Here is a 27,576-nt window from a genome sequence, read left to right on the forward strand (position 1 = left end):
AGTTTCATCCCACAGTCCAAAAGACATGCTGGTTAGGTGCATTGACCATGCTAAATTCTCCCTCAGTGTATCTGAACAGGTGCCAGAGTGTGGCGACTAGGGGATTTTCACAGTAACTTCATTGCAGTGTTAACTTAAACTTACACAAAGTTTAAACTTTAATGTTAGTGGTAGAATGCCTTGTTATAATCATCCGGAGATAAATTCTTCATGACCACAAAGACCTGGGATGCGAATAAGTAGTGATTTATTAACAACCCAGCGTGCCATTTTGCTGTGTTACTGTAGACAGTAAGTTGATGGGACACAATTCAAAGTTTAACTACACTGACATTTACCAGCTGAGAAAATAAAAGTTGAAAGTTGTTGAACTTGACTCCTTTTCAGTCTCTTACATCCCAAAGAACTATTCAAAGTCTATTGGGTGGCACAGTAGCACAGTAGTTAGCATTGCTGTCTCGCAGCACCAGGGACCCGGGTTCAATTCTGGCCTCGGGTCACTATCTATGTGAGTTTGCATGTTGTCTGTGCGGGTTTGCTCCAGTTTCCTCCCACACTCCAAAAGATGTGAAGGATAGATAGATTGGCCATGCTAAATTGCCCCTTAGTGTCCCAAGATGTACAGTTTAGGGGAATTAGTGGGATAAATATGTGGGGTTACAGAATAAGGGACTCCCTATATCTGCGTGAGTTTCCTCTAGGTGCTCCGGTTTCCTCCAACAGTTTGAAACGTGCAGGTTAGGAGCACTGGCCATGCTAAATTCTCCCTCAGTGTACCCAAACAGGTGCCAGAGTGTGGGGATTAGGGGATTTTCACAGTAACTTCATTGTGGTGTTAATGTAAGCCTACTTGTGACACTAACAAATAAAGCTTAAAATGCTCTGTCTGAGAGTCAGTGCAGACTCAATGGGCTGAATGGCCTCCTGCAGGGATTAGGATTCTTCTATTATTTTAAGTGTTATATAATGTTAAAAAATCGACAAAGGGTCACCTGGACTTGAAACGTTAGCTCTTTTCTCTCCTCACAGATGCTACCAGACCTGTGGAGATTTCCCAGTATTTTCTCCTTTGGTTGGATATAATACAAATTAACGCATTTAAAAAAAACTGTTCCAATATATGAGCCTAGCACAATGAAATGTCATGAACAATTCCACAGGGAGTTAATACTAGTGGTTTCCTTTCAAGGATTCGCTTCGCCTGCTAACTTCATAACAGCAATTTCAGCTTTCTACTGAGGTTTAAGTGTTTCCTTTGCAGTGCGGAGCAAGTTGCATGGGCTGAGTGAGGGTTTGTTTAATTTGGTCCTTGCACAGAAAGCAAATGTTTGCACGGCGTCGTGAGTTTGCACAGAATATTGTTACAGAGCAGAGTTCATTGAGAAGCATGGTACACCAGCGACACTCGGTGTCTGCTTCCAAACAATGAAGGATGATTACAGGGAACCTGTATCAAATCGGGCTCATCAAACAGTCGAAAGTGAAAGCTGCGTTTAAAATCAGGAAGTGCCAGGGATGTGAACATGTCCTCCAGACAGCTACGGCCCCCGAGCTGGACCCAGGAGCTATGTTGCCCCATTTGTGTAGATTTCTTCATTGACCCTGTCTCCCTGGAGTGTGGGCACAATTTCTGCCGCTCCTGTATCACATGGCGTGGAGGAAACTCCTGCCCGGAATGCAGGCAGGAATTTCCCAAAGGAAAACTGAAGATTAACATGAATTTGGCCAGACTGACGGAGAGAGCTTGGAAATGGACCCTGAATCCGGGAGAGGAGGAATGTAAACATCACTGCCAGGAACATCAGGAAAAACTGAAACTCTTCTGTGAAACTGACAAGAAATTGATCTGTTTGATCTGCAGAGATTCCCGGGAACACAAATCTCACAACTTCATCCCCATTAAAGAAGCGGTTGAAATCTACAAGGTGAGATGGGACTGGGTTTCATCACCAGATTATTTTGATCACATTGTTTCTCAGTCCGACCCTTTCATTCTGTGATCTCCTCTCCCTATCCCAGGATCAATTGAAATCATCTATAAAATCTCTCTCAGAGAAGAAATCGCTGTTTCTGAAAAGTGAACTGAAACAGATCGGAAAGATTTCTGAAGTCAGGGTAAGTTTCTCCCTGTGCTGATTTCCTGGGATCTGGGTGAGTTTTGCTCCCCTCTATCACATGGAAGTCCAACAGGTTTATTTGGAATCACGAGCTTTCGGAGCACTGCTCCTTCATCAGGTGAGTGGATGTAGGTATATGATGTGTTTGTCAACCTACCTCCACTCACCTGAAGAAGGGTCGGTGCTCCAAAAGCTCCTGATTCCAAATAAACCTGTTGGACTTCAGCCTGGTGTTGTGTGACTTCTTACTGTGCTCATCCCAGTCTGACGCCGGCATCTCCACATTCCCTCTGTCGCGGGACATGATTATTTATTTACTTAATTATTTTCCACATTTCATTGGATAAGGAGCAGTCCAGCAGTCTGCAGACACACATCGCATCCGAGTTCGCTCAAATGCACCAGATTCTCACTGAGAAAGAACAGCGTTTAGTCCGAGAGCTCAGGAGAGACAAGGAGAGGATTCTGGACACAATGCAGAAAAACCTGCAGAAAATCCAGGAGAATTTATGTTCCATTGAGGGGGAACTTTCAAAGTTGCAGCAACAGATGGAGCAGCAAGACAGAGTGAAATTTCTGAAGGTAAAAATTGCTTTGTGGCTTTGTCACATGATAATAGATGACACTGCAAAATTTGACTATTTGGTGAAAAATTCAAAATTGATTCTTTTTTGTGTCAGCTCCTTACTCCCTGCAGAATATTAATACTTAGCCTGCAGTTACAGAAATTCAAAACACAATCCCTGAGGGTCAGCATAGTTCTATGAAGGGTAAACGGCGTTTCATAGAATCCCTAAAGTGCAGAAGGAGGCCATTCGGCCCTTTGAGTCTGCACCTACTCTCCGACAGAGCATCTTACCCAGTCCTATCCCCACAATCCCATATATTTACCCTGCTAATTCCCCTAACCTACACATCTTGGGACATGTAGGGATAATTTAGCACGGCCAATTCACCCAAACAGCACATCTTTGGAGCGTGGGAGGAAACCGGATCACCCAGAGGAAACTCATGCAGACACGGGGAGAACGTGCAAACTCCACACAGACAGTGTACAGTTTTTATCCCCTTACTTGAGGAGGGATGTAATTGCATTGGAAGTTGTTCAGAGGAGGTTCACCAGATCGATTCCAGAGATGAGGAGTTGGCCTTGCAAAGAGAGGTTGGGCAGTTTAGGCCTGTACTCCTCGGAGTTTAGAAAAATGAGAGGAGATTTAATTGAGGTGTACAAGGTGATGAGGGGGATTGACAAAGTGGAGAGGATGTTTCCGCTTGTGGGACAATCAAGAACAAGAGGTCATGGTTTTAGGATAAGAGGTGGCAAATTTAAAACAGAAATGCGGAGAAATTATAGTCATGATGTGGATATGCCGGCATTGGACTGGGGTAAACACAGTAAAAAGCCTGACAACACCAGGTTTAAGTCCAACCGATTTATTTGATAGTAAACTCACGAGCTTTCGGGGTTAGCCCCTTCGTCAGGTGAGTGGAGAGTTCTGGCCTTGAGGCCAGAAATTATAGGGCAGCATGGTGGCACAGTGGTTAACACTGCTGCCTCATAGTGCCAGGGACCCCGGTTCAATTCCAGCCTCGGGTCACTGTCTGTGCAGAGTCTGCACGTTCTTGCTATGTCTGCACAGGTTTCCTCTGGGTGCAGATAAGGTTGATTGGCCACGCTAAATTGCCCACTGTCAGGGGGTTTAGCAGGGTAAATATGGGGTTATGGAGATAGGGCCTGGATGGGATTGTGATTGGTGCACACTGATGGGCTGAATGGCCTCTTTCTGCACTGTAGGGATTCTATTCTGTGGTATGGTACAATGATTTGGATTGGCTGCGGCAGTCCCACATGGTGGCTGCAGGTTTTTTATAATTGGATGGGGACCCCTCCCAAACAGCACAGTGGGTGTACCTACACTTCAGGGACTTTTGTGATTGAAGAAGGCAGCTCAGCACCACCTTCTAAAGGGTGATTAAGGGTGGGCAATAAATGATTTGATTTACTATTCTCACATTCATTGGGGTACAGTGAAAAGTACTGTTTCTCACACACATTATAGACAAAGCATACCATATATAGAGAAGGAAAGGAAACAATGCAGAATGTAGTGTTACAGTCAGAGCTAGGGTATAGAGAAAGATCAACTTAATGCAAGGTTCGTCCATTCAAAAGTCTGATGGCAGCAGGGAAGAAGCTGTTCTTGAGTCGGTCGGTCCATGACCTCAGACTTCTGTATCTTTTTCCCAAGGGAAGAATCATAGAATCCCTACAGAGCAGAAACAGGCCATTTGGCCCATCAAGTCTGCAGCAACCACAATCCCATCAAGGCATTATCCCCTTAACCCCACTTATTTACCCTACTATTCCCCCTGACACTATGGTAATGTGATGTGAAGATGCCAGCGTTGGACTGGGGTAAACACTAAGAAGTCTCAATCCACCTGGTGTTCTGAGCTAGTGGAGCAGCATTCCGTAAGTTAGTGGTTTGTGCAACCAAATAAACCTGTTGGACTTTAACCTGGTGTTGTGAGACTTCCTTCTATGGTAATTTACCATGGCCAATCAACCTAACCCACACATCTTTGGAGTGTGGGAGGAAACCGGAGCACCCGGAGGAAACCCACACAGACGCGGGGAGAAGGTACAGACTCCACACAGACAGTGACCCAAGGCTGGAATTGAACCCGGGTCCCTGGCACTGTGAGGCAGCAGTGCTAACCACTGTGGCACTGTGGATGAGATTATGTCTAGGGGTGTGAGGGGTCCTTGATTAAGCTGGCTGCTTTTCTGAGGCAGTGGGAAGGGCCTAGCCACTGATGCCCAAATCCCATCAATTAATTATTTAAAAAATAACCCAGCATTTGCTAAACATTTCTGCTGCCTGGTTTTCAAATATACAATATTTCTATCTATATGATGCTGACAGTAGGTATTCAGAATTAATCTCAGCAATGACAAAACGAGTTGTGATTTCTGCTCTGAGTACAGTCGCTGTTAACTCTGACATCTCTTTTATTTATTTCAGGAGGAGTTACACCAGAAGAGAAGGTAGGATAACGTGTTTGCTGAAATTCTACACCGTGTCCTCAAATAACTCAATGACGCGTTTCAGGTCAATCTATAATACTGAATATTTATATTTGCAGGAGTAGTGAGAATTATGAGAAACTGCCATTAGCAGATGAGATGTTGTCACTCGGAAAGTTCAGCGGACCCTTACAGTATACAGCTTGGAAAGAAATGTTGGACATCATCACTCCTGGTAAAACTCTTACCTTCCATTGTCAGGCTTTTTTCAAAAACTTGATTTATTATTGTCACTTGTGTTGGGAGACAGTAAGAAGTATTGTTAGAACCCCTACAGTGCAGAATGATCACCTACACCCTCCACAGTGGGAAGGGCAGGATCTTGGTGCCATTCCCCTGCCTTTCCCCCTGCCCAGTGACCACTGCACATGGTTCCTATTCAAATAATCAGATGCCTCGATTGAAGCTGCCTCCACCAGACAGGATTCCTTCACTCAACTTGTTTTCCTGAATTAGTACATTTCCCGCCTAGTTTACTCTTCCCCCAGATAATTGTTTAAGACCGCTTCCTCTCCTCTGCTGCAATTTCAACTCATCGCCCTGCCTTGGGTGGGTTAACCTTGCCACCCTTTTTGAACAATGCTACCACATTTTCAGTCCCCCAATCCTCTGACACCACCCTGGATCTCAGGAGGGTTTGAAAGGTTCGGGCCAGCATTCTGCCATTCCGACATTAGATTCCCTGAGCATTCTTAGAATCATAGAGGTTTATAGCATGGAAACAGGCCCTTTGGCCCAACTTGCTCATGCCACCTTTATTTTATAAACCCCTAGCTAGTCCCAGTTGCCCACATTTGGCCCATATTCCTCTATACCCATCTTAAATAATTATAAAAGACAAAATTGTACCCGCCTCTACTACTACCTCTGGTAGCTTGTTCCAGGCACTCACCACCCTCTGTGTGAAAAAATTGCTCCTCTGGGCCCTTTTGTATCTCTCCCCTCATCTTAAACCTATGCCCTCTAGTTTTAGACTCCACTAACATTGAGAAAAGGTGTCGACTATCTAACTGATCTATGCCCTTCATTATTTTATAGATCTCTATAAGATTACCCCTAACTATCCTACACTCTGGGGGGAAAAAGTCCCAGTTTATCCAGCACCTCCTTATAACTCAAACCATCAAGTCCCAGTAGCATCCTAGTAAATCTTTTCTTCACTCTTTCTAGTTTAATAACATCCTCTCTATAATAGTGACCAGAACTGTACACAGTTCTTGGATGTATCCTGTCCAGTCCTGGTGATGTATCAGCTTTAAAGACTATTTAATTCCTCCGCTTAATTTTTTGACCCAGCCAGTGTCTAGACTACCTCCCCCTTCACTGTGGCTTTAGCTGGCCAAAGATGTGTGGATTAGCCATGTTAAATTGCCCCTTAGTGTCCCAAAATGTGTAGGTTCGGGAGAATTAGTGGGGTAAGCACGTGGAGTTATGGGATAGGATCTGGCTATTGGAGAATCTGTGCAGAATCAATGGGCCAAATGGCCTCCTTCTGCATTGTAGGGATTTTATGATTCTTAATTGGCTGCACCCTAATTCCTATTATCATTTTGCTATGGGCCAATTGACGATGTTTGGCTTCCCCTTTTCGTGTTTTTGCCAGTCTCTGTTCATAGGGACTGTGCGTCGTTCTTACTTCCCTTCGAACCTGCCCTGTGAAATTTTCTATATTCAATGTCTATATTCACTTTTATTCTCCACCCAATGTTTGTCATTCGCGGCCCCATTTCTGTTCCCTCTCGCTTTCTACCTTTCTCTCTCCGTTGCAATATGAGTCCTCCAGTTATTTTGGTGAAGGCAGATTGGAGACTTATACCTTTAAACATGAGCTGTTCATTGTTGGCCTCGAGCTATATACAGATCCCAGGCCACTGTCACACATGGCACTGCTCATCACGCAGAGTTGCTTCCTGAGCGCTCTGAGTCTCTTGCCATGTGACCCCACACAGCATACCATGCAGCCGTTGACTGGGGTGGGGGGAGATGTTGTGGGACGGGGCCGGGGGTGGAGGGGAGGTGGGGGAATGGCGGCTGCTTCTGATTGGCCTTCAGGTATTCAGCAAAAGCCAGAAAGATTCCAGGAATTTTGGTCCAAAGATGTGCAGCTAAGATTGTCAGGGGGATTAACAGGGGAAATACGTGGGGTTACAGAGAGAGGGCCTGGGTCGGATTGTGGTTGGTGCAGACATAATGGGCCGAGTGGCCTCTTTCTGTGCAGTAGGGACTCTATGAAGTGACCAACTAGGGAGTTTTTATCAAACACAGATGTATTTAAGAATATAATTAACATCTTTAGTAAGAAAATTAATAAGAATGATCTCCTTCTGCATTATAGGAATTCTAAGTGAAAATCAGGATCACCACAGATTCCGATAACAGAACCTGGGGCTCTTTAAAAACAGGAGGGATCTTGGGAGGGAAGCACTGAGGGGCTTGTTTTGTTGTAAGAAAGTGTTTGAATTATCCACACTAATGAATTCCCCGACTGTTCTATCGCCCATCACCCACAGTTCCAGCCTCTCTGACCCTGGATCCGAACACCGCGAACCATTGGCTCCGAGTGTCTGGGGATGGTACTAGCGTCCGGCTGGGAGACCAGCCACAGCTGCTTCTCAACACCCCGCAGAGGTTCAGCTGTGGCCCCTGCGTCCTGGCATCACAAGGCTTCACGTCTGGAGTCCACTACTGGGAGGTGGAGGTGGCGACCAAGACCTGGTGGGAGGTGGGAGTGGCGGAGGAGTCCGCTGAGCGGAAAGAGAAGGTCGTCCCCACACCCGAGGTGGGCTACTGCAAGGTGTGCCTGCTACCTGGCAGCGGCTACGTGGCTCTAACCTCCCCCACAGTGACCTCCCTGACCCCGGCCACCAACCCCCGGAAGATAGGGGTGTACCTGGACTACGAGGGTGGGCAGGTGTCCTTTTACAATGCGGACAACATGTCTCACCTCCACACTTTCCGTCATTCCACCAGCGAGAGGCTCTTCCCATTCTTCTCCACAGGGCCCAACGATGATGGGAAAAACTCAGCCTCCATGACAATCTGCGGGGTCAGAGGTCACTAGGCGACGGTGTTATCGGTCGGCAATTAATCCAGAAACTCAGCTAATGCTCTGGGGGCCTGGGTTCGAATACTGCCACGGCAGATGGTGGAATTTGAATTCAATGATTTAAAAAAAACCTGGAATTATAATCTACTGATGACCATGAAACCATTGTCAATCGTTGGAAAAACCCATCTGGTTCATGAATGTCCTTTAGGGAAGGAAATCTGCCGTCATTATCCGGTCTGGCCTTCATGTGACTCCAGAGCCACAGCGATGTGGTTAACTCTCAACTGCCCTCCAAGGGCAACTAGGGATGGGCAATAAATGTTGGCCAGCTGGCGATGCCCATGAAGAAAAAAAGACTGCCTTCATCAGGATGGTATATTTCTGATGGAAAATGGTATTGTCACTGGGCTAGCAATCCAGGGCAATACTATGGGTCGCGGTTCGAATCCCACCATGGCAGATGCTGAAATTTGAATCTAATGATGAGCCATGAAACCATTGTCGATTGTTCTAAAAAAAAAACCCACCCGGTTCATTAATTTCCCTTTAGGGAAGGAAATCTGCTGTCCTAACCTGGTCTTGCCAGAGTCACAGCAATGTGATCGACTCTTAAATGCTCCTCTGAAATTGCTTTGCTCAGTTCAAGGGTGAGTGATTAGGGATGAGCAACAGATGCTGGCCTGGCGTGAGTAAATGAAAAGAAAACGCTTGTTAGGCCACAGCTAGAGTACTGTGTGCAGTTCTGTTTGTTACACTATAGGAAGGATGTGATTGCACTAGGAGGGTGCAGAGGAGATTCACCTGGAGCTCAGGGACCATAGCAAAAGAGTTTTCTGATCTTAAAAGTCACTGAGCAAGAACACAGTGAGGCCCCGGGTTTAGACTCAGGACCCCACAGTTGTGAGGTTTTTGAAGAAGAGATGAAGGATCACTTAGCCAAGAACAAAGGTAAAGCTCCCCACGAAATCTTGTACCTCGGAGAACAGCTGAAAGGCAGAGGGGAGATCAAGGTGCATTCCAGAGAGCTGTGGCATACCTTTATTTTGGTCCCAGAATAAGTGAATGAAGTTTACACATTCTCCTAATATATAAGGGAACATAAGAACTAGGAGCAGGAATAGGCCATCTGGCCCCCTGAGCCTGCTCCGCCATTCAATAAGATCATGGCTGATCTTTTTGTGGACTCAGCTCCACTTATTTGCCTGCTCCCCATAACCCTTAATTCCTTTACTGTTCAAAAATTTATCTATCCTTGCCTTAAAAACATTCACTAAGGTAGCTCCTCAACTGTTTCACTGGACAGGGAATTCCACAGATTCACAACCCTTTGTGTGAAGAAGTTCCTCCTCAACTCAGTCCTAAATCTGCTTCCCCTTATTTTGAGGCCATGCCCCCTAATTCTAGTTTTACCCACCAGTGGAAACACCTTCTCTGCTTCTATCTTATCTACTCCCTTCATAATCTTAAAAGTTTCTATAAGATCTCCCTTCATTCTTCAGAATTCCAGTGAGTGTAGCCCCAGTCTACTCAGTCTCTTCTCATTAGCCAATCATCTCAACTCCGCAATCAACCTAGTGAATCTCGTCTGCACCCCCTCCAGTGCCAGTATATCCCTTCTCAAGTAAGGAGACCAAAACTGTACTCCAGGTGTGGCCTTACCAGCACCTTATACAGCTGCAACATAACCTCGCTGTTTTAAACTCCATTCCTTCAGCAATGAAGGCCAAAATTCCATTTGCCTTCTTAATTACTTGCTGCATCTGCAAACCAACTCCCTGTGATTCCTGCACAAGGACACCCAGGTCCCTCTGCACAGCAGCATGCTGCAACTTTTTACCATTTAAGTAACAGTCCATTTTGCTGTTATTCTGACCAAAATGAATGACCTCACATTTATCAAGATCGTACTCCATCTGCCGGACCCTCGCCCACTCACTTAGACTATCTATACCCCTTTGCACTTGGTGGGATAAGTGGGTGGGAAATAAAAGCAACTGCATTTATACTTCATGTCTTTACAAAGAATAACGTTAAGCTAGGAGTGCTTGTTTTGTTTATCTTTTTGACGCACAATAAAGGAATTCTCCCAAAAAAAGTTCCATGTCTTGAATTTGTGGGGAACTGGAGTAATTCACGCTATTTTTTTCAGTGGGAGTTCAGACTGGAATCTCCCACACTCTGTGCAATGCAGAGGCCACCAGTGTGAATGGCATTGGATTTCAGGGGCTGGGGCCTTTTCCCACCTGGGACACTGAAACCAGCAGGCCTCTGTGCATGTGCAGTGATCCTGAACTATCAGCCTCCTGTTAACTGGCCAGCTCCAGCATTAGCCAGCTCGAGACCCCCACTGCGCTGCCCGCCCTGTTATGGACTTCACTGATCTCCAGCCCCACAATCCCAGCACCCCCCAAGCCCCCCATAGATCCCCTGCCTCACCGTCCCCCCCCCCCCCCCACCCCCAGCCCATCTCAACCACTTGCCTCCCTCCTGCCCCCATTGATCTCAGTGGCAGCGGGACCCCCTACTGCCACCGATCGCCCCCTGGGCCCCATCCCCATCAAGTCCTCCCAGCCTACAGGCCCTACCTGATGCCTGGTGGGCAGTGCCAAGGTATCCATGCCCAGGGGACACCATCACCCCCACTCCCCCACCCAACTTCCAGGGGGCCCCAATTGCTCCCCCTTCACTCTAGCAGAGTCGTCCCGCTAGCTCCCTGAAAGTGAATGCCTGGAATGAAGTGTGTGTGTGTGTGTGTGTGTGTGTGTGTGTGTGTGTGTGTGTGTGTGTGTGTGTGTGTGTGTGTGTGTGTGTGGCTAGTGGGACTGGAGAATTCAATGCCAAGTCTGCTAATAGCATTTAACTGATGTTTAAATTATAAATAGCCTAGCCTCCCCGCCAATTTCCAGTGAGAAGCGGACTTTGCTGTAAATCTGACACTGGGAGATAATAACAGGATGCGAACACCCGTGGGAACCCTTTGGAGTGCACTCTCCCAGCCACCTCCACCCCCCCCTCACTCCTCTCCCAACCATCTCCACCCCCCGCCCCTCTCCCAACCACCCCGCCATGTGATTCTCTTGGCCCGCTGCATTAGAAAAATAACGCAGTGGGATGGGAGAATCGCCTCCGTAGTTTTTGTTTAAAACAGCAACTGTTGTGGTGCAGTCCTTTCAGTTAATTCCTGGGTGCTCAAGTTTCATTCATAACAACAAGTCAGGAGTGTGGTGGAATACTCTCCACTTGCCTGGATGGGTGCAGCTCCTACAACACTCAAGAAGCTCGACACCATCCAGGACAAAGCAGCCCTGCTTAATCAACACTCCATGTTAAGCATTCACTCCATCCACCACTGATGCACAGTGGAGCTTGGTGCACCATGTACAGGAGCTCACCAAGGCTCCTTCGCCAGTGCTTTCCAAATCCACTGCCGCCACCATCTAGAAGGACAAGGGTAGCAGATACCTGGGAACACCACCACCTGGAGGCTCCCCTTCAAGTCATTCACTAGCCTGACTTGGAAATATATGGGCCATTTGTTCACTGTCACTGGGTCAAAATCCTGGAACTCCCTCCCTAACAGCACTGTGGGTGTACCTCCATATAGGACTGCAATGGTTCAAGAAGGCACCACCTTAGGTGACATGGTGGCATAGTGGATAGCAGTGCCACCTCCCATGCCAGGGACCAATTCTGGCCTCAGGTCACTGTCTGTGTGGAGTTTGCACATTCCCCCCATGTCTGCGTGGGTTTCCTCTGGGTGCTCAATTTTCCTCCCACAGTCCAAAGATGTGCAGGTTTGGCAGATTAGCCATGCTAAATTGCCACTTAGTGTCCAAAGATGTGTAAATTAGATGGATTAGCCATGGGAAATGTATGGGGTTACAGGGAGAGGATCTGGGTAAGATACTTAGTCAGAGTTGGGCAGACTCGATGGGCTGAATGGCCTCTTTTGCACTGTTGGATTCAAAAATTCTATGAAAATAATTTAGCGAAGGGTTGCTGCTCACTAACTTCTGAGGATTCTGATGGATGCCCATTAATAGGTCACATGTTTGATGTTGGGAGGTTCAAGGCCCTTCATAGTCCACAAGGTGGAGTGAAATGACAGAAACCATTAGTCCCCGGGGATTGCTGGGAAATCCAGCATTTCCTGATCTACAAACCCTCAGGAGTAGACCCTAATCCGGCTCCTAATCCCCCATTAAATGATCACTCACAACTTGTAACTTTGGATTCTCTCCTGTTGCCTCTCCTCTGTCTCCTCTTCCATTACTATTACTATGCATCCAGCTCACAACTCACTTGGTAGGACAGGACTTGAGCATTGCTGAAAAAAGAGATGTGCTGTCAAAGTTTTTCATCTGCCATTCATCAGGACTAGAATCTCAAGAATACCAAATTGCAAAGCGAGCGACAATTTATACCTTGGGGTAAAGGGTTGGTTGACTCTAATTGGGTGAAGCGTTGCCATGGGGAAGCATTGCGAACAATGGTTTCCTGGTGCATTGTCCATGCAACACCAATCAGAGCTGATTTGCCCTGGTGTTCCCCAAGGATTTATCCTTAGCCTCCTCCTATTTTGCAACCCAGGTTTTACCCTTTGGGCACATCGTCGGAGAACACAATGTTAGATGGAAACATAGAAACATAAAAACTAGAAGCAGGAGTAGGCCATTCTGCCCTTCAAACCTCCTCCACCATTTAGTTTAATCATGGCTAATCATAAAATTCAATATCCTGATTCCCCCTTCCCCCCCCCATATCCCTGGATTCCCTTTAGTCCCAAGAACTATATTTAATTCCTTCTTGAAATCACACAATGTTTTGGCCAATGTTTTGGCCTCAACTACATCCTGTTGTGGTGAATTCCACACATTCACCACCCTCTGGGTGAAGAAATTTCTCTTTACCTCAATTCTAAAAGTTTAACCTTTATCCTCAACCGTGACCCCTGGTTCTAGGCTCTCCTACCATTGGGAACATTCTTTCTGAATCTACACCGTTAGAATTTTATAGGTTTCTATGAGATCCCCTCTCACTCTTCTAAACTCCAATGAATCTGAACCAACTTAGTCTTCTCCTCATATGACAGAGCTGCCATCCAGGAATCAGCCTGGTAAACCTTCATTGTACTCCCTCTATAGCAAGTTAGCCTTTGATGCAGAGTGGCGCCAACACCGTAGGTTCAATTCCCGTACCGGCTGAGTTATTCATGAAGGCCCCATCTTCTCAACCTTGCTCCATCCTCTCCTCCTGCCTCAAGCTTGGCGATCCTCAGGTTAAGGTTAGAGCAGCTTCTGGGAGTATGGCAACCTTACCTTTTACAGCAGTTCCTCCTCTTCTGCTTTTCTTTCTTCCTGTTCCTTTCTCTCTTATCTTCCGGCGTGTGTTCCTCCCCTCTTCCTCCTCCATTCCCATGCCTCTGATGTTGAATCCCTTGTGGTCAGTGGGTCACACCTTGGCTGTAGAAGCAGCAGGATTCTGGGTGGGTCGCGGCGAGCGGGCACACATGGAGTTCCTGGGTGGCGATTACAGTTCTGGAGGAACCCACTCTCCCGAGTGAGGGGAGAACCCAGGGTCGCTGGCGTTCCCAGCATACTCCACACTGGCCAAAACAATGGTGATTTGGTTTTGAATGAATTTGAACTAAATCAATGTTACTCTCACTTTCCCGTCATTGATTTGGATGAGAGGGCCAAATGTAATATTTGCAACAAAAACAGAAAATGCTGGAGAAACTCAGCGAGTTTGACAGCATCTGGAGAGAGAATAGCACCAATGTTTTGTGTCGGGATGACCCTTCAGCATGGTGGTTAGCACTGCTGCCTCACAGCGCCAGGGACCTGGGTTCAGTTCCCAACTTGGGTCACTGTTTGTGTGGAGTTTGCACATTCTCCCCACGTCTGCGTGAGATTCCTCTGGGTGCACTGATTTCCTCGCACAGTCCAAAGATGTGTGGGTTAGGTGGATTGGCTATAACAAATTGCCCTTTAGTGTCAGGGGGTCTAGCTGGGATAAATGCACAGGATTATACGGATAGGGCCTGGGTTCAATGGGCCAAATGTCCTTCTTCTGCACTGTAAGGATTTCATGAATCTATGACTCCAGCATCCACAGTAGTTTGCTGTTTCTTAATATTTGCAAGTTTGCTGATGACACAAAAACTCGGTGGGGATGTGAGTGGTGAGGAGGATGTAAAGAGGTTTTAAGATGGATTTGGACAAGTTGGGTGAGTGGGTAAATACAGGGCAGATGCAGCAGAACGTGGATAAGCGTGAAGTTATCTACTTCAGTCGGAAAAACAGAAAGGCAGAGTATTATTTAAATGGTGATAGGTTGGGAAATGTTGATATACAAAGGGACAGGTGTTGGCCTTATACACCAGTCACTGAAAACAAGCGTGCAGGTGCAGCAAAGGTTTAGAAAGGCAATTGGTATGTTGGTCTTCATTGCAAGAGGTCCTGGGTACAGGAGCAAGGATGTCTTACTGCAGCTGTAAAGGGCCATAGTGAGGCCACACCTGGAGTATTGTGGCAATTTTGGTCTCCTTATTTAAGAAAGGATAGAGTCATAGAGGTTTATAGCATGTAAACAGACCCTTCGGCTCAATGCGTCCATGCTGCTTTTTTTTAAAACCCCTAAGCTAATCCCAATTGCCCACATTTGGCCCGTATCCCTCTATACCCAATGTTTACATGTAACTGTCTAAATGGTTTTTAAAAGACAAAATTGTACCTGCCTCTACTACTACCTCTGGCAGCTTGTTCCAGACACTCACCACCTTCTATGTGAAAAAATTGCCCTTCTGGACACTTTTGTATCTCTCACCTCTCACCTTAAACCTATGCCCTCTACTTTCAGACTCCCTATCTTTGGGAAAATATATTGACTATCTAGCTGATCTGTGCCCCTCATTGTTCTATTGACCTCTATAAGATCTCCCTCAGCCTCCTACGCTCCAGACAAAAAAGTCCCAGTCAATCCATCAAGTCCTGGTAGCATCCTAGTAAATCTTTTCTGCACTTTTTCTAGAATAATAATATGCTTTCTCTAACAGAGTGACCTGAACTGCACACAGTATTCCAAGTGTGGCCTTATGAATGACTTGTACAGCTTCAACAAGACGTCCCAACTCCTAATCTGACTGACGAAACCAAGCATGCTGAATGCCTTCTTCACCACTCTGTCCACCTGTGACTCCCCTTTCAAGGAGCTATGAGCATGTATCCCTAGATCTCTTTGTTCTGTAACTCACCCCAACGCGCTACCGTTAACTGAGTAAGTCCTGCCCTGGTTCAATCTACCAAAATGCATCACCTCACATTTATCTAAATTAAACTCCATCTGCCATTTGCCAGCCCACTGGCTCATTGATAAAGATCCCATTGCAATTGGAGATAACTTTCTTCACTGTCTTGACTGTGATATATTTTCTTCACTATGATATCCTTGTCATACAGGGAGTACACTGAAGGTTCACCAGCCTGATCCCTGGGATGGCAGGATTGTCATGTCAGGACAGATTGGGTTGACTGGGCCTGTATTCACTGGAGTTTAGAAGAATAGGGGAGGGAGCTAATTAAAATGTATAAAATTCTGACAGGGATGGAGACAGATCAGATCAGGGATGTTGTATCTTCTAGCTGGGCTGGTGTGTGGGGGGTGGGGGAGGTTGTCTGGAACCAGGGGTCACAGTCTCTTCACTCAAAGAGGGGTGAACCTGTGGAATTCTCTGCCCTAGAAGGCCGTGGAGGCCAAGTTACTAAATGTATTACAGAAGGAAATAGATTTCTAGACTCTCAAGGCACAAAGGAGGTAGGGAGAGAGGGCGGCAGCATCAGATAGAGGATTCCCCTTCATCATAGTGAATGGGGGAGCAGGCTTGAAGGGCCAAATGGCCTACTCCTGCTCCCACCTTTTACATTTCTATGCGATTCAAGAGAACAGATGGGGCCCTTGGTTTAGCTAAAAGACGGCACAATGCTCCCCTGCAGTGCTGTACTGGAGTGCTGCCCTTCAACTTTGAGGTCCTGCCATTGCATTGGCTGGGATCCATATCCCTGACCCTCTGTCCCAAAGACCACCGCTGATGCTGCAACTTCACCAGAAAGCCTTTCCCAACGCCTTCTATAATGTCGCCAGGGCCAGACCTCCTCATGTACCTTATCACCTTAGCTCACAATTCAGTATAGGGGGGCAACGACATAGTGGTATCGTCACCAGACTAGCAATCCAAAGACCCAGGATAATGGTCCTGGGACCTGAATTCGCAATCCCATCATGGCAGATGGTAAAATTTGAATTCAATTAAAAATTGGAATCCAAAGTCTAATGGTGACCATTGTCAATTGTTGTTTTGAAACAAAAACCCATCTGGTTCACTAATGCCCCTTTAAGGAAGGAAATCTGCCCTCCTTACCCGGTCTGACCTACATGTGAGGCACAGCGGTTGACTTGCGAATACCCTCTGAAATGGAGGGCAATGAGGGATGGGCATTAAATACTGGCCCAACCCACATCCTGGCAGCACTAGGTTAGCACTACTGCCTCAAAGTGCCAGGGGTCCTGGTTCGATTCCCAGATCGGGTCACTGTCCGTGTGGAGTTTGCACGTTCTCCTCGTGTCTGCATGGGTTTTCTCCACGAGCTCCGCCTTCTTCCCATAGTCCAAAGATGTGCGGGTTAGGTTGATTGGCCATGCTAAATTGACCCTTGTGTCAGGGGGATTAGCAGGGTATATAATTTTGAGGGGTTTATGGGAATAAGGCCTGGGTGGAATTGCGGTCGGTGCAGACTTGATGGGCCAAATGGCCTCCTTTTGCTCTGTAGGGATTCTATGATCCCATAAAAATGAATAAATTAAAAGAGAAAGGACACTGGGGGCCAGAAGGTGAGCGATTATAATCAGTGTGTAACAACAACCACGAGGTACAGAATATACAGAGGTGTTTTATTAGAAATAAGTCCTTTCTGATTACAGTGAGTGTGCGGTGGCAGTACCATCCATGCATCTGGAGATGTGGAATCCTATACCGGTTGGTGCAATGTACATCGCTAATGATCACCATTCACTTTTCCAATATAACAGGACAACACGGCTCCAAACCACTATGGCACGCTAAAGTAGCAGCTTGCGCAGTCGGACACAGCACGGGTCAGGAAGCGAACGTGACTCTTGTTTTGGAAGAACACAGACGAAATGGCCACAATGCTCTCAACGTAAAAACTGTGCGGAGTAAGTAGGGACGGTGTTACTCAGCGTGGTGGGAGAACAGGATGCTGCAGAGCCTGAGGGCAGAGAGGACTGCATCTGGCTTCTTGCTTGATTAGACCACGTTGCAATTGAACTTGTGGGGGTGGGAGGGGGGGGGGCGGGCGGGGGCAAATAAAAGAGATAGGATTGCACCTGATAGCCTTAGAAAAATGAGAGGTGACCTGATTGTGACATGAGGGCAGCACGATGGCACACTGGTTACACTGCTGTTTCAGAGCGTCAGGGACCCGGGTTCAAATCCGGCCTCGGGTCACTGTCTGTGTGGAGTTTGCACATTCTCCCCGTGTTTGCATGGGTTTCCTCCAGGTGCTCCGGTTTCCTCCCCCAGTCCAAAGATGTGCAGGTTAGGTTGATTGGCCATGCTAAATGGCTAATCTCCCACAGTCTGAAAGACATGCAGGCTAGTTGCATTGACCCGAACAAGTGCTGGAGTAAGGCGACCAGGGGAATTCCACAATAACTTAATTGCAGTGTTAATGTAAGCCTTACTTGTAACTAATAAATAAACTTTACTTTAAATTACCCTGTAGTGTCAGGGCGATTGGCAAGGTAACCACATGGGTTTACGGGGTGGGGGTCTGGGTAGGACTGTGGTCAGTGCAGGCTCGATGGACCGAATGGCCTCCTTCTGCACTATACCCACGGGGCCTAACAGGGTAGATGCTGAGAGATTGTTTGCCCTTCCAGAGGGCATCATCTCAGAGTAAGAGCCCATTTAAGGCAGAGATAAGGAGTAATGTCCCCTCTCAGAAGGTAGTGGATCTGTAAGGTTTAGCTCAGTTGGGCAGATGGCTGGTTGGTGATGCAGAGCGATGCCAACAGCATGGGTTCAATTCCCATAACCAGCTACAGTCACTCGTGAAAGGCCCCGCCTTCTCAACCTTGCCCGTTGCCTGAGGTGTGGTGACCCTCAATTTCAATCCCCACCAGACAGCTCAAAGAGCAGAGCACCCTATGGTCATCTGGAACTATGGCAACTTTATTTTACTTCAATAAATGTGTGGAATTCTTTACCGCAGAGGGCTGTTCAAGGCAGGGATAGAGAGATTTTTAATCAGTAAGGGAATCGAGGGTTATGAGGATAAGGCGGGAAAGTGGAGGTAGCATCATAGAATCCTACAGTGTAGGAGGAAGCCATTCGGCCCATCGAGCCTGCACTGGCAGCAATCCCACCCTGGCCCTTCCCTGTAGCAACATACATTTACCCTGCTAATCCCCCTGCCACGAGGTGCAATTTAGCATGGCCAATCCACATAACATCAGGAGGAAACCGGAGCCCCTGGAGGAAACCCTCGCAGTCACGGGGAGAATGTGCGGATTCCACACAGACAGTGATCCAAGCTGGGAATTGAACCGGGGCCCCTGACGCTGTGGGGCAGCAGCGCTAACCACTGTGCCACCGTGCCGCCCACAACGAGGATTATCACCCCAGATCAGTCATGATTCCATTGAGTGGTGCAGCAGGCTGGATGGGCCGAACGACCTAATTCTGCGGCTATGACTTATGGCCGTTCTCCCCTGCGCCGCACGCCCCCCCCCCCCCCCCCCCCCGCCCACCTCTCCCCCCGGAGCTGGTACTCAGCGTTGGTGAAATCATGGTGACGGAATTTCAGATCTAAATAAAAGCAGGAGATGCTGGGGAAACAAATACTGAGCTGGTCTGGCAGCATCTGTGGAGGGAGAAGCAGAGTTAACCAGGCGAGTCCAGTGAGCTTACCGGACCGTGCGTGCAAGGGGGTGGGAGAGCGAGGGGAGGAGTGGGGGGAGGGTGAGGGGTACTGATATGATGCCGCCTGTTTTGGCTCTGTGGCCCACCCTTCCAGTTCCGCCTGGGGTGCCACTGCAATGGCCAAGCCCCACGTGGTACGAGCGGTGGCCTCTCTCTGCACCCTGAATCGTTTACCGGATGGCGCTTCCTCCCGCTGGGGTGCCGTCCACGCCCTGCTCCAGTCGTAAGAATCCAGCGACCGGTTGGCCCCAAAGTGTGTGGGGAGGACAATTTGGCACACAGCAGCCCAGCCCCCGAGACCTCCAACTTCCCTCCAAACTGACTAAAAAATATTGTAACCAGCATTTACATCATGGTGAAGCCGGGGGTGGGGGGGAGCGGGGATTGTCCAAGTCTGGACTATTAGAGACGCCTTCAGGATCCCAGGGAAAATCCTGGATATGTCCCGTTTCGAACGTCCATCGCATTGAAGATTGAAATCTTCCATGGCTCACATTACACCCCCCCTCCACTGCCCTCACTCCCTGACCCAGTGCACTCTCCCATTCACCCCCCCCTCCCTTCCCACCCCACTCCTCTTCCCACTGCATGCCCAACCTTCCCAGGCCGAGGAGAGAGTTTGGGGCTGAAACTGGATCCAGGCCAGCAACAATCGAGCACGGTTGAGGAAAGCTGAGAGGAGATTTGATCGAGGTGTTCAGGAGGTGGGGGAGGGCCTGGGGATAGAGTAAATAGGGAGAAACCGGATCCAAGGAGCGAGAGCGAGAGGGCACAGATTTAAAGAGATTTGCAAAAAGAGCGAATGTGATGCGAGGAAATACTTTCTCACGCAGCGAGCGGTGGGGGATCTGGAATACACTGGCCCGACGTGTGAGGGAGGCAGGTTCAATCGAGGCGTTCAAGAGGGAATTAGGTGATTATTAAGTAGAAACAATGTACAGGGGTACGGGGAAAAAGGCAGGAGAATGGCACTAAGTCATAGGAGAAAAAGATAGGAGCAGGAGGAGGCCATTCGGCCCTTCATGAATATCATTGGGTGAGCTGGTACAGACAGAATGGGCCGAATGGGCTTCCTCCTGGACCTTAACAATTCTGTGATTGTCTCTAACTTAACAATATCGACACAGGAGGTGGGGCCGGGCCTTTGAAACAGTGGCCCGGTGGCGGGGCGGGGATGGGTGAGAGTGGTTTAACCCCTTCAGAAACAAAGACACTCCGCACGTGAATTATTTAGCGCGTGGATTCTGGAGAAGTGCCTACCCAGAACTGAAGCTTTGTCGATGGGTGTTGTGTTGGGATAAGAATCCCAGTTCACTGCGGGAAGGTACAAGGGCACTGGTACGGGATATCTCTGGGTGAAATGGTCTCCTGGTTGCCGAGAGTTGGTTATACTGTAAACAGCAGTGGTTACTCTCTCTCTCGTGGGGGCGGGGGCCTTCCTGGCTGGGCCCAGCACTGTGATAGCCTGTTCCTAGTTTCCCCTCGAGAAGGTGGTGGGTGAGCCACTTTCTTGAACATCCCCCGCAGTCCCTGTGGTGTAGATACACCCACTGCGCTGTTAGAGGGAAGGAGTTCCAGGATTCTGACCCAGCGACAGTGAGGGAACGGCCGACGTATTTCCAAATCAGTGAAGGATTCTACCTTGCGAATAAAACGCAAAAGGATTTTAAAAGATGGCTGTCAAAAAACAGTAAAAGAAAACAGAGACCAGAGGGATTCCTGCAGCTTTACTGTCTGGAGAACTTCATTGCAGTGTTAATGTAAGCCTATTGTAAATCTCCTAATACAGGAAGGGGACAGGAATGGAAGGGTACGGACTTTGTAAATGCAGACAGTTTTAGCTAAGTTAGAGCATCATGATTGGCGCAGGTTTGGACGGCCAAAGGGCCTGTTCCAGTGCCGTACTGTACTTTGTACTTGTGCCACTAATAAATAAACTTTAAAACTTTCTAAACTTTAAAGGAAAAAAGAGATTGGGTTTCCATGGCGTCCAGGCTGGGAGTTTTTTGCCCTGTTTCCGGTGGGGAAGGGGGGGGGTTGGGCTGTGGTTTATCCAGTGGCGTGAGCGGGCAGACAGAACGCAGAGGCCATTCCCTGAGCTCCCCCCCCCCCTTCCCCACCCCCTCCCCCCCTCCCGTCCGTCCGCCCGCCCGCTGGGTGGATGTGCTCGTTGGGCCCGGAGGACCACCGCCGCGCCCCCCCCCCACCTTTCCCCACAGTCACCTGAGCCCGTGCCCGGGGGGGGGCGGGGTGGGGGGGGGGTGACCCCGCAATCCGCCGTCACTTGTAGAGCAGGTGGACCCGGCTGCCGTCACAGTTGTTGCGGCCCAGCTTGTCGGTCTGCTCGCCGGAGACCAGGCACTTCACCAGGGGCAGGCCGGGCTGGTAGAGGGAGGAGACGGTGCCCGTCGCCGTGGAGGAGTTGCCGAAGTGGTTGTCCGTGAAGTTCTCCTTGGCGGCGCTGGAGGGGCGCCGCCGGGACCGCAGCTGCTGGCGCTCGTACAGCTGTTGCCGGAGCTCCGAGATGCGCTCTTCCTTCTGCGGGGGGAGAAACGGAGCAGGTCAAACCCCGGGGGGGGGGGCAACACTGGCAGTAAAGTGAGTGAACCCCCCACCCCCAAGGGGGAGAGGGTCCACGCCCCATTCGTCTACCCCCATTCCCCCAACCTGCCGACGGTGAAACCAGAATTCCTCTCAGGCAGGATCCGCTCACAGTGCAGCGACAGATCGAGTCACAGATCAGCCACTCGTCCCACAGACACTCCCAGTCATCGAGGTTTACAGCATGGAAACAGGCCCTTCAGCCCAACTTGTCCAAGCCGCCCCTTTTTTTTTAAAAATCCCTAAGCTAGTCCCAGTTGTCCGCATTTCGGGGTTTTGGGAATAGAGCCTGGGTGGGATTGTGGATCGGTGCAGACTCGATGGGCTGAATGGCCTCCCTCTGCAGTGTAGGGATTGTGGATCGGTGCAGACTCGATGGGCTGAATGGCCTCCCTCTGCAGTGCAGGGATTGTATGAGACGCTTCCCGAGAGCAATTTTTACTTGCCCTCGCCACCGGGAGCCGGCCCACAATAGAATCAGCCCTACCCCAAAATGCGCCCAACCCAGGGCACGGTAGAATCGGCCAACCCAGCCGGCTGTTTCCAACGCAGCCTCTCCTGAGACAAAACCCAACCCAATCATTCGCTTTGGTGACAACTGAATCTTGAAGAGCTTCACTCTGCCTCCTCCATAACGGTTGGGAAGAAAGGCTGCACAGATTTACCGAGTGTAGGAAATAGGAGCAGGAGTAGGCCATTCGGCCCCTCGAGCCTGCTCTGCCATTGCTAATCTGTTTGTCTTTAGAATTCCACATCGTCTCCCTGAGAACCTCTGACCCCCCCCTCCTTGTCTAATAAGAATCTATCCACCTCCGTGTTAAAAATATTCAGTGACCTCCTTCCCCTCCGTTCCCCCAACTGAGGCAGAGAGTTCCAAAGTCCCACAACCCTCTGAGGGAAGAAAAAGTCTTCATCTCTGTCCGAAAAGAGTGACCTCTCATCTTGAAACAGCTTCCCCGGTTCCGGACTCACCCACAGAGGAAACATCCTTCCCACTGCCATCTTATCAAAACCGTTCAGGATCTTATATTTCAATCATGCCACCGCCCCCACTTCTGCCACCCATCCCCCTCCCCCCCACTCTCCTAATCTCCAGTGGAAACAAGCCCAGTCTGTCCAACCTTTCCCGCTCATTCCAGGTATCAGTCCAGTCAACAGATAGGAGCCTGCGTGAACATGGCTCACTTCCCGCTCTTCCCTCTTTGCACCGCACCCCCCCCCCCTCCCCCCGCCACCCCGAACCCCTCCGGCAGTCCTGGGCGGGAAGCAGATCGCAATGGTCAAGAACTGACCACTTGGGGGCCTCAACTGGGGCAAGGGCCAGCGGGCTGGCCAAGGCCTTGCCTGCTGAAAGCGGAAAATGATGCAGAGGTCGGGAAGGCAATGTGAGAAATCTGACAGTCACCACCGTGCCAACGCCCCCCCCCCCCCCCACCGCTCCCCCTCCCCCCCGACAAACCCGCTGGCAGGGGCAGTGGATTCACTCACAGCCGTTGGGAGGAGCCGGGATAAAGTAGCACGGTTTGAGATTTATTCTTCTGAATTTGGTGGCTGGGTTTAGGGGCTATTCAGCCCCTCTTGCACGTTCTGTTGTAGCACTAGCTCGCGGCTGAGCTGCCCATTAACTCCACCTCTCTCTGGACGGTGCAAGTCTGGAGAATCGCTCTTCCCTGCCTCCAGCACAAACGGCTACTGAGGCTGGGGAGGGTTTATAAACAGGTAGATTTGTGTCTGGTGGGCATGTCACGTGGCACAGGGCTGAAGTTTCAGACGTAACATAGTCACGGTCTTGTTGACAGGTGGGAGGTGGGGGAGCTGGGCCTCGCCCTCCTGGGAAGTGATGGTGCATTTTCTCACCCGTCCCCTACTGCACACACTTTCTCATCCTCTACCCCCACCATGCCCAGCTGGCATGCTTCCCTGCCGAACCCAGCAGGCATGCCCCCCCACTCACCCTCGCACCCAGCAGGCATGCCCCCCCACTCACCCTCGTACCCAGCAGGCATGCCCCCACCCCCCCCGCTGCACTCTGCGGGCATGCCCCGCCACTGCACCCAGTAGGCATGCCCCTCCCCACTGCACCCTGCGGCCATGCCTCTCCCCACCCCTGACAAACCTCGGCGATGATCTTCTCCAGCTCCCGGTTCTCCTTCTCCAGCTGTCGGGATTTCTCCTCATCGTTGTTATTGGTGGAGGAGCCGGTCTTCATGGTATCCTGCTGCTCCGACTGCCACTCCCCTCGCGTGATCAACCTCCGCATCTGTCACCAAGACACGGGCGCACATCTTAGTGAGTGTTTCATACCCGTCCAAACATGCCGAGGGTTTGAGATTCCCCGTGCCAGGGGATGACGCTCTGAGCCGTACTGAGCGAGTGCCCTGTGCTGCCACAGAGGCCCATCTCTCTCAGGTGAGACATCAGAACCCAAGTGCTCTCTGTGCCCCCTCTCAGATGCAACACAATATACCACACGGTGCTATTTCAGCAGTTTGTTGGAAATAGGAGCAGGGGAAGGCCATTTGGCCCCTCTCCACCACTCAGTAAGTTCATCGGTTTGTAGTCTTAGCTCTGCTTTCCTGCCCTGCCTCTCCCCACCCCCACAGTAACAATAGTATCATATAGAATTTTACAGCACAGGAGGCCATTCGGCTCATCGTGTCTGTACCAGCTCCTCAGCTAATCCCATTCTCCAGCTCTCTCCATCGTTCTCCAAATCCATCGCTTTTGAATACCTATGGTAGGATCCACCTCCACCATTCTCTCCCAGACAGCGCAGGGTGTCTGGGTAGCATGGTGGTACAGTGGTTAGCACTGCTACCTCACAGCGCCAGGGTACCGGGTTCAACTCCAGCCTTGAGTCACTGCCTGTGCGGCGTTTGCACATTCTCCCCATGTCTGAGTGGGTTTCCTTCGGTGTCCTCCCACAGACCAAAGATATGCGGGTTAGGCTGACTGGCCATGTTAAACTGATGCTTGTGTCGGGGGATTAGCAGGGTAAATATATAGGGTTACGGGAATAGGGCCTGAGTGGGATTGTTGTCAGTGCAGACTCAATGGGCCGAATGGCCTCTTTCTGCACTGTAGGGGTTCAATGATTCTAAGTTTCCAAATCCTGACAATTGTCTGTGTTTGAGTCTCTCACAGATTGAAAACCTTTCTAACTCCGCCTTGAGTATATTCTTGGCCTGGGTTTACCAGAACAAACCACTTTCAGGTTCCTTCAGGTAAGGTAAGGTAAGGTTCCTTAACCATCTCCCTCCCGGAGAAAGGAGGCCCCTGTCTGTTCGGTCTCTCCCCATAGCGAGTGGACCTGGGCGGAGGCAAATGGCAGCCTCTGGATAGAAACTGCTCCCCCCCTCCAGCCCCTTCCCCTCCAACCCTCCCACCCCTCCAAACTTCACCCAATACGCACCCCGCCCCCCCCCCCCCCCCCCCCACTTCCTTCCTGACCTGGGCACTGTATTATCAGTGTCTATTAGAGTACGGTGGAAGTTTTGGAGAGGGTACAGAAAAGATTTACCAGGATGTTGACTGGTATGGAGGGCATTAGCTATGAGGCGAGGTCAGAGGTCACTGGAACAATGGAGGTTGAAGGGGGTCCTGATAGAAATCTAGAGATTATGAGGGGCATGGACAGGGTGGACGAGTCAATTACTAGGGGGCACAGGTTTAAGCGCGAGGGGCACTTAAGGAGATGCACAAGGCAATTTTTTACATCGAAGTTGGTGGGTGCCTGGAATTCACTGCGGGGGTAGTGGAAGCAGAAACGATAGTGGCTTTTAAGGGGCATCTTGACAAGTAGGAATAAGATGGGAATAGAGGGATATGGTCCCTGGAAGGGTAGGGGGTTTTAGTTCAATTGGGCAGCATGGTTGGCGCAGGCTTGGAGGGCCAAAGGGCCTGTTCCTGTGCTGTAAATTTCTTTGTTCTTTATTCTATTTGATGTGGCATAAGGACTTCCGATTTCACCACCACCCCCTGCTACAATATAGGTCTGAGTTCAAAGGTGGGCAGGAAGATGGTGAGGTTGGCACTGCCCTATTTTATATATCATGCATGGGATTGTAGGATAGGTAAAATCCAGCCCAATGTGTGTAAATATCTTGCCTAATCTCATTTCCTTAAGGCCCGGCCATGATTTTTGGATGATGCCGAGTTCTAACTTCCGTCCAGCCAGTAAAGATAAGAGCAGAGCTGTGGTTAGCGCTGCTGCCTCACAGCGCCAGGGATCCAGGTTCAATTCCGGCTTTGGGTCACTATCTGTGCGGACTCTGCATGTTCTCCCCATGCCTGCGTGGGTTTTCTCCCTCAGCCCAAAGATGTGCAGGTTAGGTGGATTGGCCATGCTAAATTGACCCAAGATGTATAGGTTCAGGGGAGTAGCATAAATATGTGGGGTTATGAGGATAGGGTCTGGGTAAGATGTTCTCGTGGAGGGAATTGATGCAGGCACTATAGGGATTCTATGATCCTTCACCACGAGTTGGTGGAAATCTCACCTCAAAAAGGCAACTCGGGGAATGATAAACCTTCTGGGCCGTGATGGGCTGGAGAGGTTGGGACTGTTCTCCCTTGGAGAGAAGAAGGCTAAGAGGAGGTTTGATAGAGATGTTCAGAATCAGAGTAGATCAGGAGAAACTGTCCTAGTTCATAAAACGATCGAGAAGGAGTTCAGAATGGTCTAAAGTTGCAAAAGCAGCAAATGTGATGCGAGGAAGTAGGGATTCTCTGAGTCGAGACGAATGAATGGGGATCTCATACAGACTTATAAAATTCTAACAGGGCTCGACAGGGTAGGTGCAGGAAGGATTTTCTGCATCTTCCCTGATGCAGAACATCATCATCAGGGTGATGGGATGATGTTCACCACCCATCATGGTGGTGATGATGGGTGGTGTACGTAGAAGGTAGCAGCAGGAGCAGGTGGGGGAGTCCAGAACCAGGGGTCACAGTCTGAGGGTTTTGGGGAGACCATTTAGGACGGAGGTGAGGATACATTTCTTCACCCAAAGAGTGGTGAGCCTGTGGAATTCATTATCACAAGAAGTAGTTGATGCCAAAACATTGAATGTATTTAAGAGGCGGCTGAATGGGTTCAGAGGTTATGGGGAGAAAGCAGGATTAGGCTACTGAGTTGGATGATCAGCCATGATCGTAACGAATGGTGGAGCAGGCTCGAAGGGCTGAATGGCCTGCTCCTGCTGTTACCTTCTACGTTTCTATTCAGACTACATGTTGCCTGGTGCTGTTTTGTAAACTTTGAGCAACTCTCTCTGTGACTGATTAAATCCTAAGGAATACAACCCTCGTTCCAGCCAGTCTGAGCAGCGAAGGTGGCCCCCGCCCTCCCCCCCACTCTCAATTGTTGGCTGCATCTTCTATGTTTGGAGTCCAGGGGCTGGTCAGTAGACAAGTGTCCCTGACACACGAGAAGATAGCGAGAAGAGCGAGCTCCTACAAACCTTGGGGACGAAGAGAACGACCAGGGTGATGTAGACGGAGAAGACGACTGCAAGGGAAGCGAAGGCGAAGGCCGCGTCTTGCTGACTGCTGACGATCATAGTAACCGGGGCGGTGATCATACAGAGAACCTGCAGCAAAGAGAGAGACTGGAATCAGAGAACAAACCCAGAAAGGAAGACTTACAGTCCAATTCACGGTGGCACAGTGGTGACTACTGCTGCCTCACAGCGCCAGGGACCCAGGTTCAATTCCAGCC

General features: G+C 49.4%; 2 protein-coding genes across 2 annotated transcripts in view; one reads left to right on the plus strand and one right to left on the minus strand.

The window, feature by feature from the left end:
* Nucleotides 1-1,466: 1,466 nt before the first annotated feature.
* LOC145348517 (nuclear factor 7, ovary-like) lies at nt 1,467-8,832 on the plus strand. Its single transcript, XM_080196705.1, has 6 exons — nt 1,467-1,925; nt 2,020-2,115; nt 2,466-2,699; nt 5,144-5,166; nt 5,265-5,380; nt 7,716-8,832. The coding sequence occupies exons 1-6, from the start codon at nt 1,524-1,526 to the stop codon at nt 8,264-8,266; spliced, it is 1,422 nt and encodes a 473-aa protein (XP_080052831.1). The 5' UTR covers nt 1,467-1,523; the 3' UTR covers nt 8,267-8,832.
* A 12,665-nt stretch (nt 8,833-21,497) lies between these two features.
* Nucleotides 21,498-27,576, minus strand: part of LOC145348236 (gamma-aminobutyric acid type B receptor subunit 1-like) — a 226,536-nt gene continuing 220,457 nt past the window's right edge. Inside the window, exons 19-21 of the mRNA XM_080196436.1 lie at nt 27,320-27,448; nt 23,974-24,117; nt 21,498-21,794 (exon numbers count right to left, since the gene is read on the minus strand). Of these exons, the coding sequence (XP_080052562.1) occupies nt 21,537-21,794; nt 23,974-24,117; nt 27,320-27,448 (531 nt within the window). The 3' untranslated portion in view covers nt 21,498-21,536. The remainder of the gene's footprint in view (nt 21,795-23,973; nt 24,118-27,319; nt 27,449-27,576) is intronic.

Source organism: Carcharhinus amblyrhynchos, chromosome 9 (assembly GCF_965287045.1).
Source record: "Carcharhinus amblyrhynchos chromosome 9, sCarAmb.v2.hapA, whole genome shotgun sequence".
Classification (NCBI taxonomy): domain Eukaryota; kingdom Metazoa; phylum Chordata; class Chondrichthyes; order Carcharhiniformes; family Carcharhinidae; genus Carcharhinus; species Carcharhinus amblyrhynchos.

Coding starts and splice junctions, on each gene's coding strand:
- LOC145348517 (XM_080196705.1), top strand. CDS start 1,524: ATGTCCTCCAGACAGCTACGGCCCCCGAGCTGGACCCAGGAGCTATGT. Junction 1,926..2,019: donor AAGCGGTTGAAATCTACAAG/GTGAGATGGGAC, acceptor TCCCTATCCCAG/GATCAATTGAAATCATCTAT. Junction 2,700..5,143: donor ACAGAGTGAAATTTCTGAAG/GTAAAAATTGCT, acceptor TATTTATTTCAG/GAGGAGTTACACCAGAAGAG.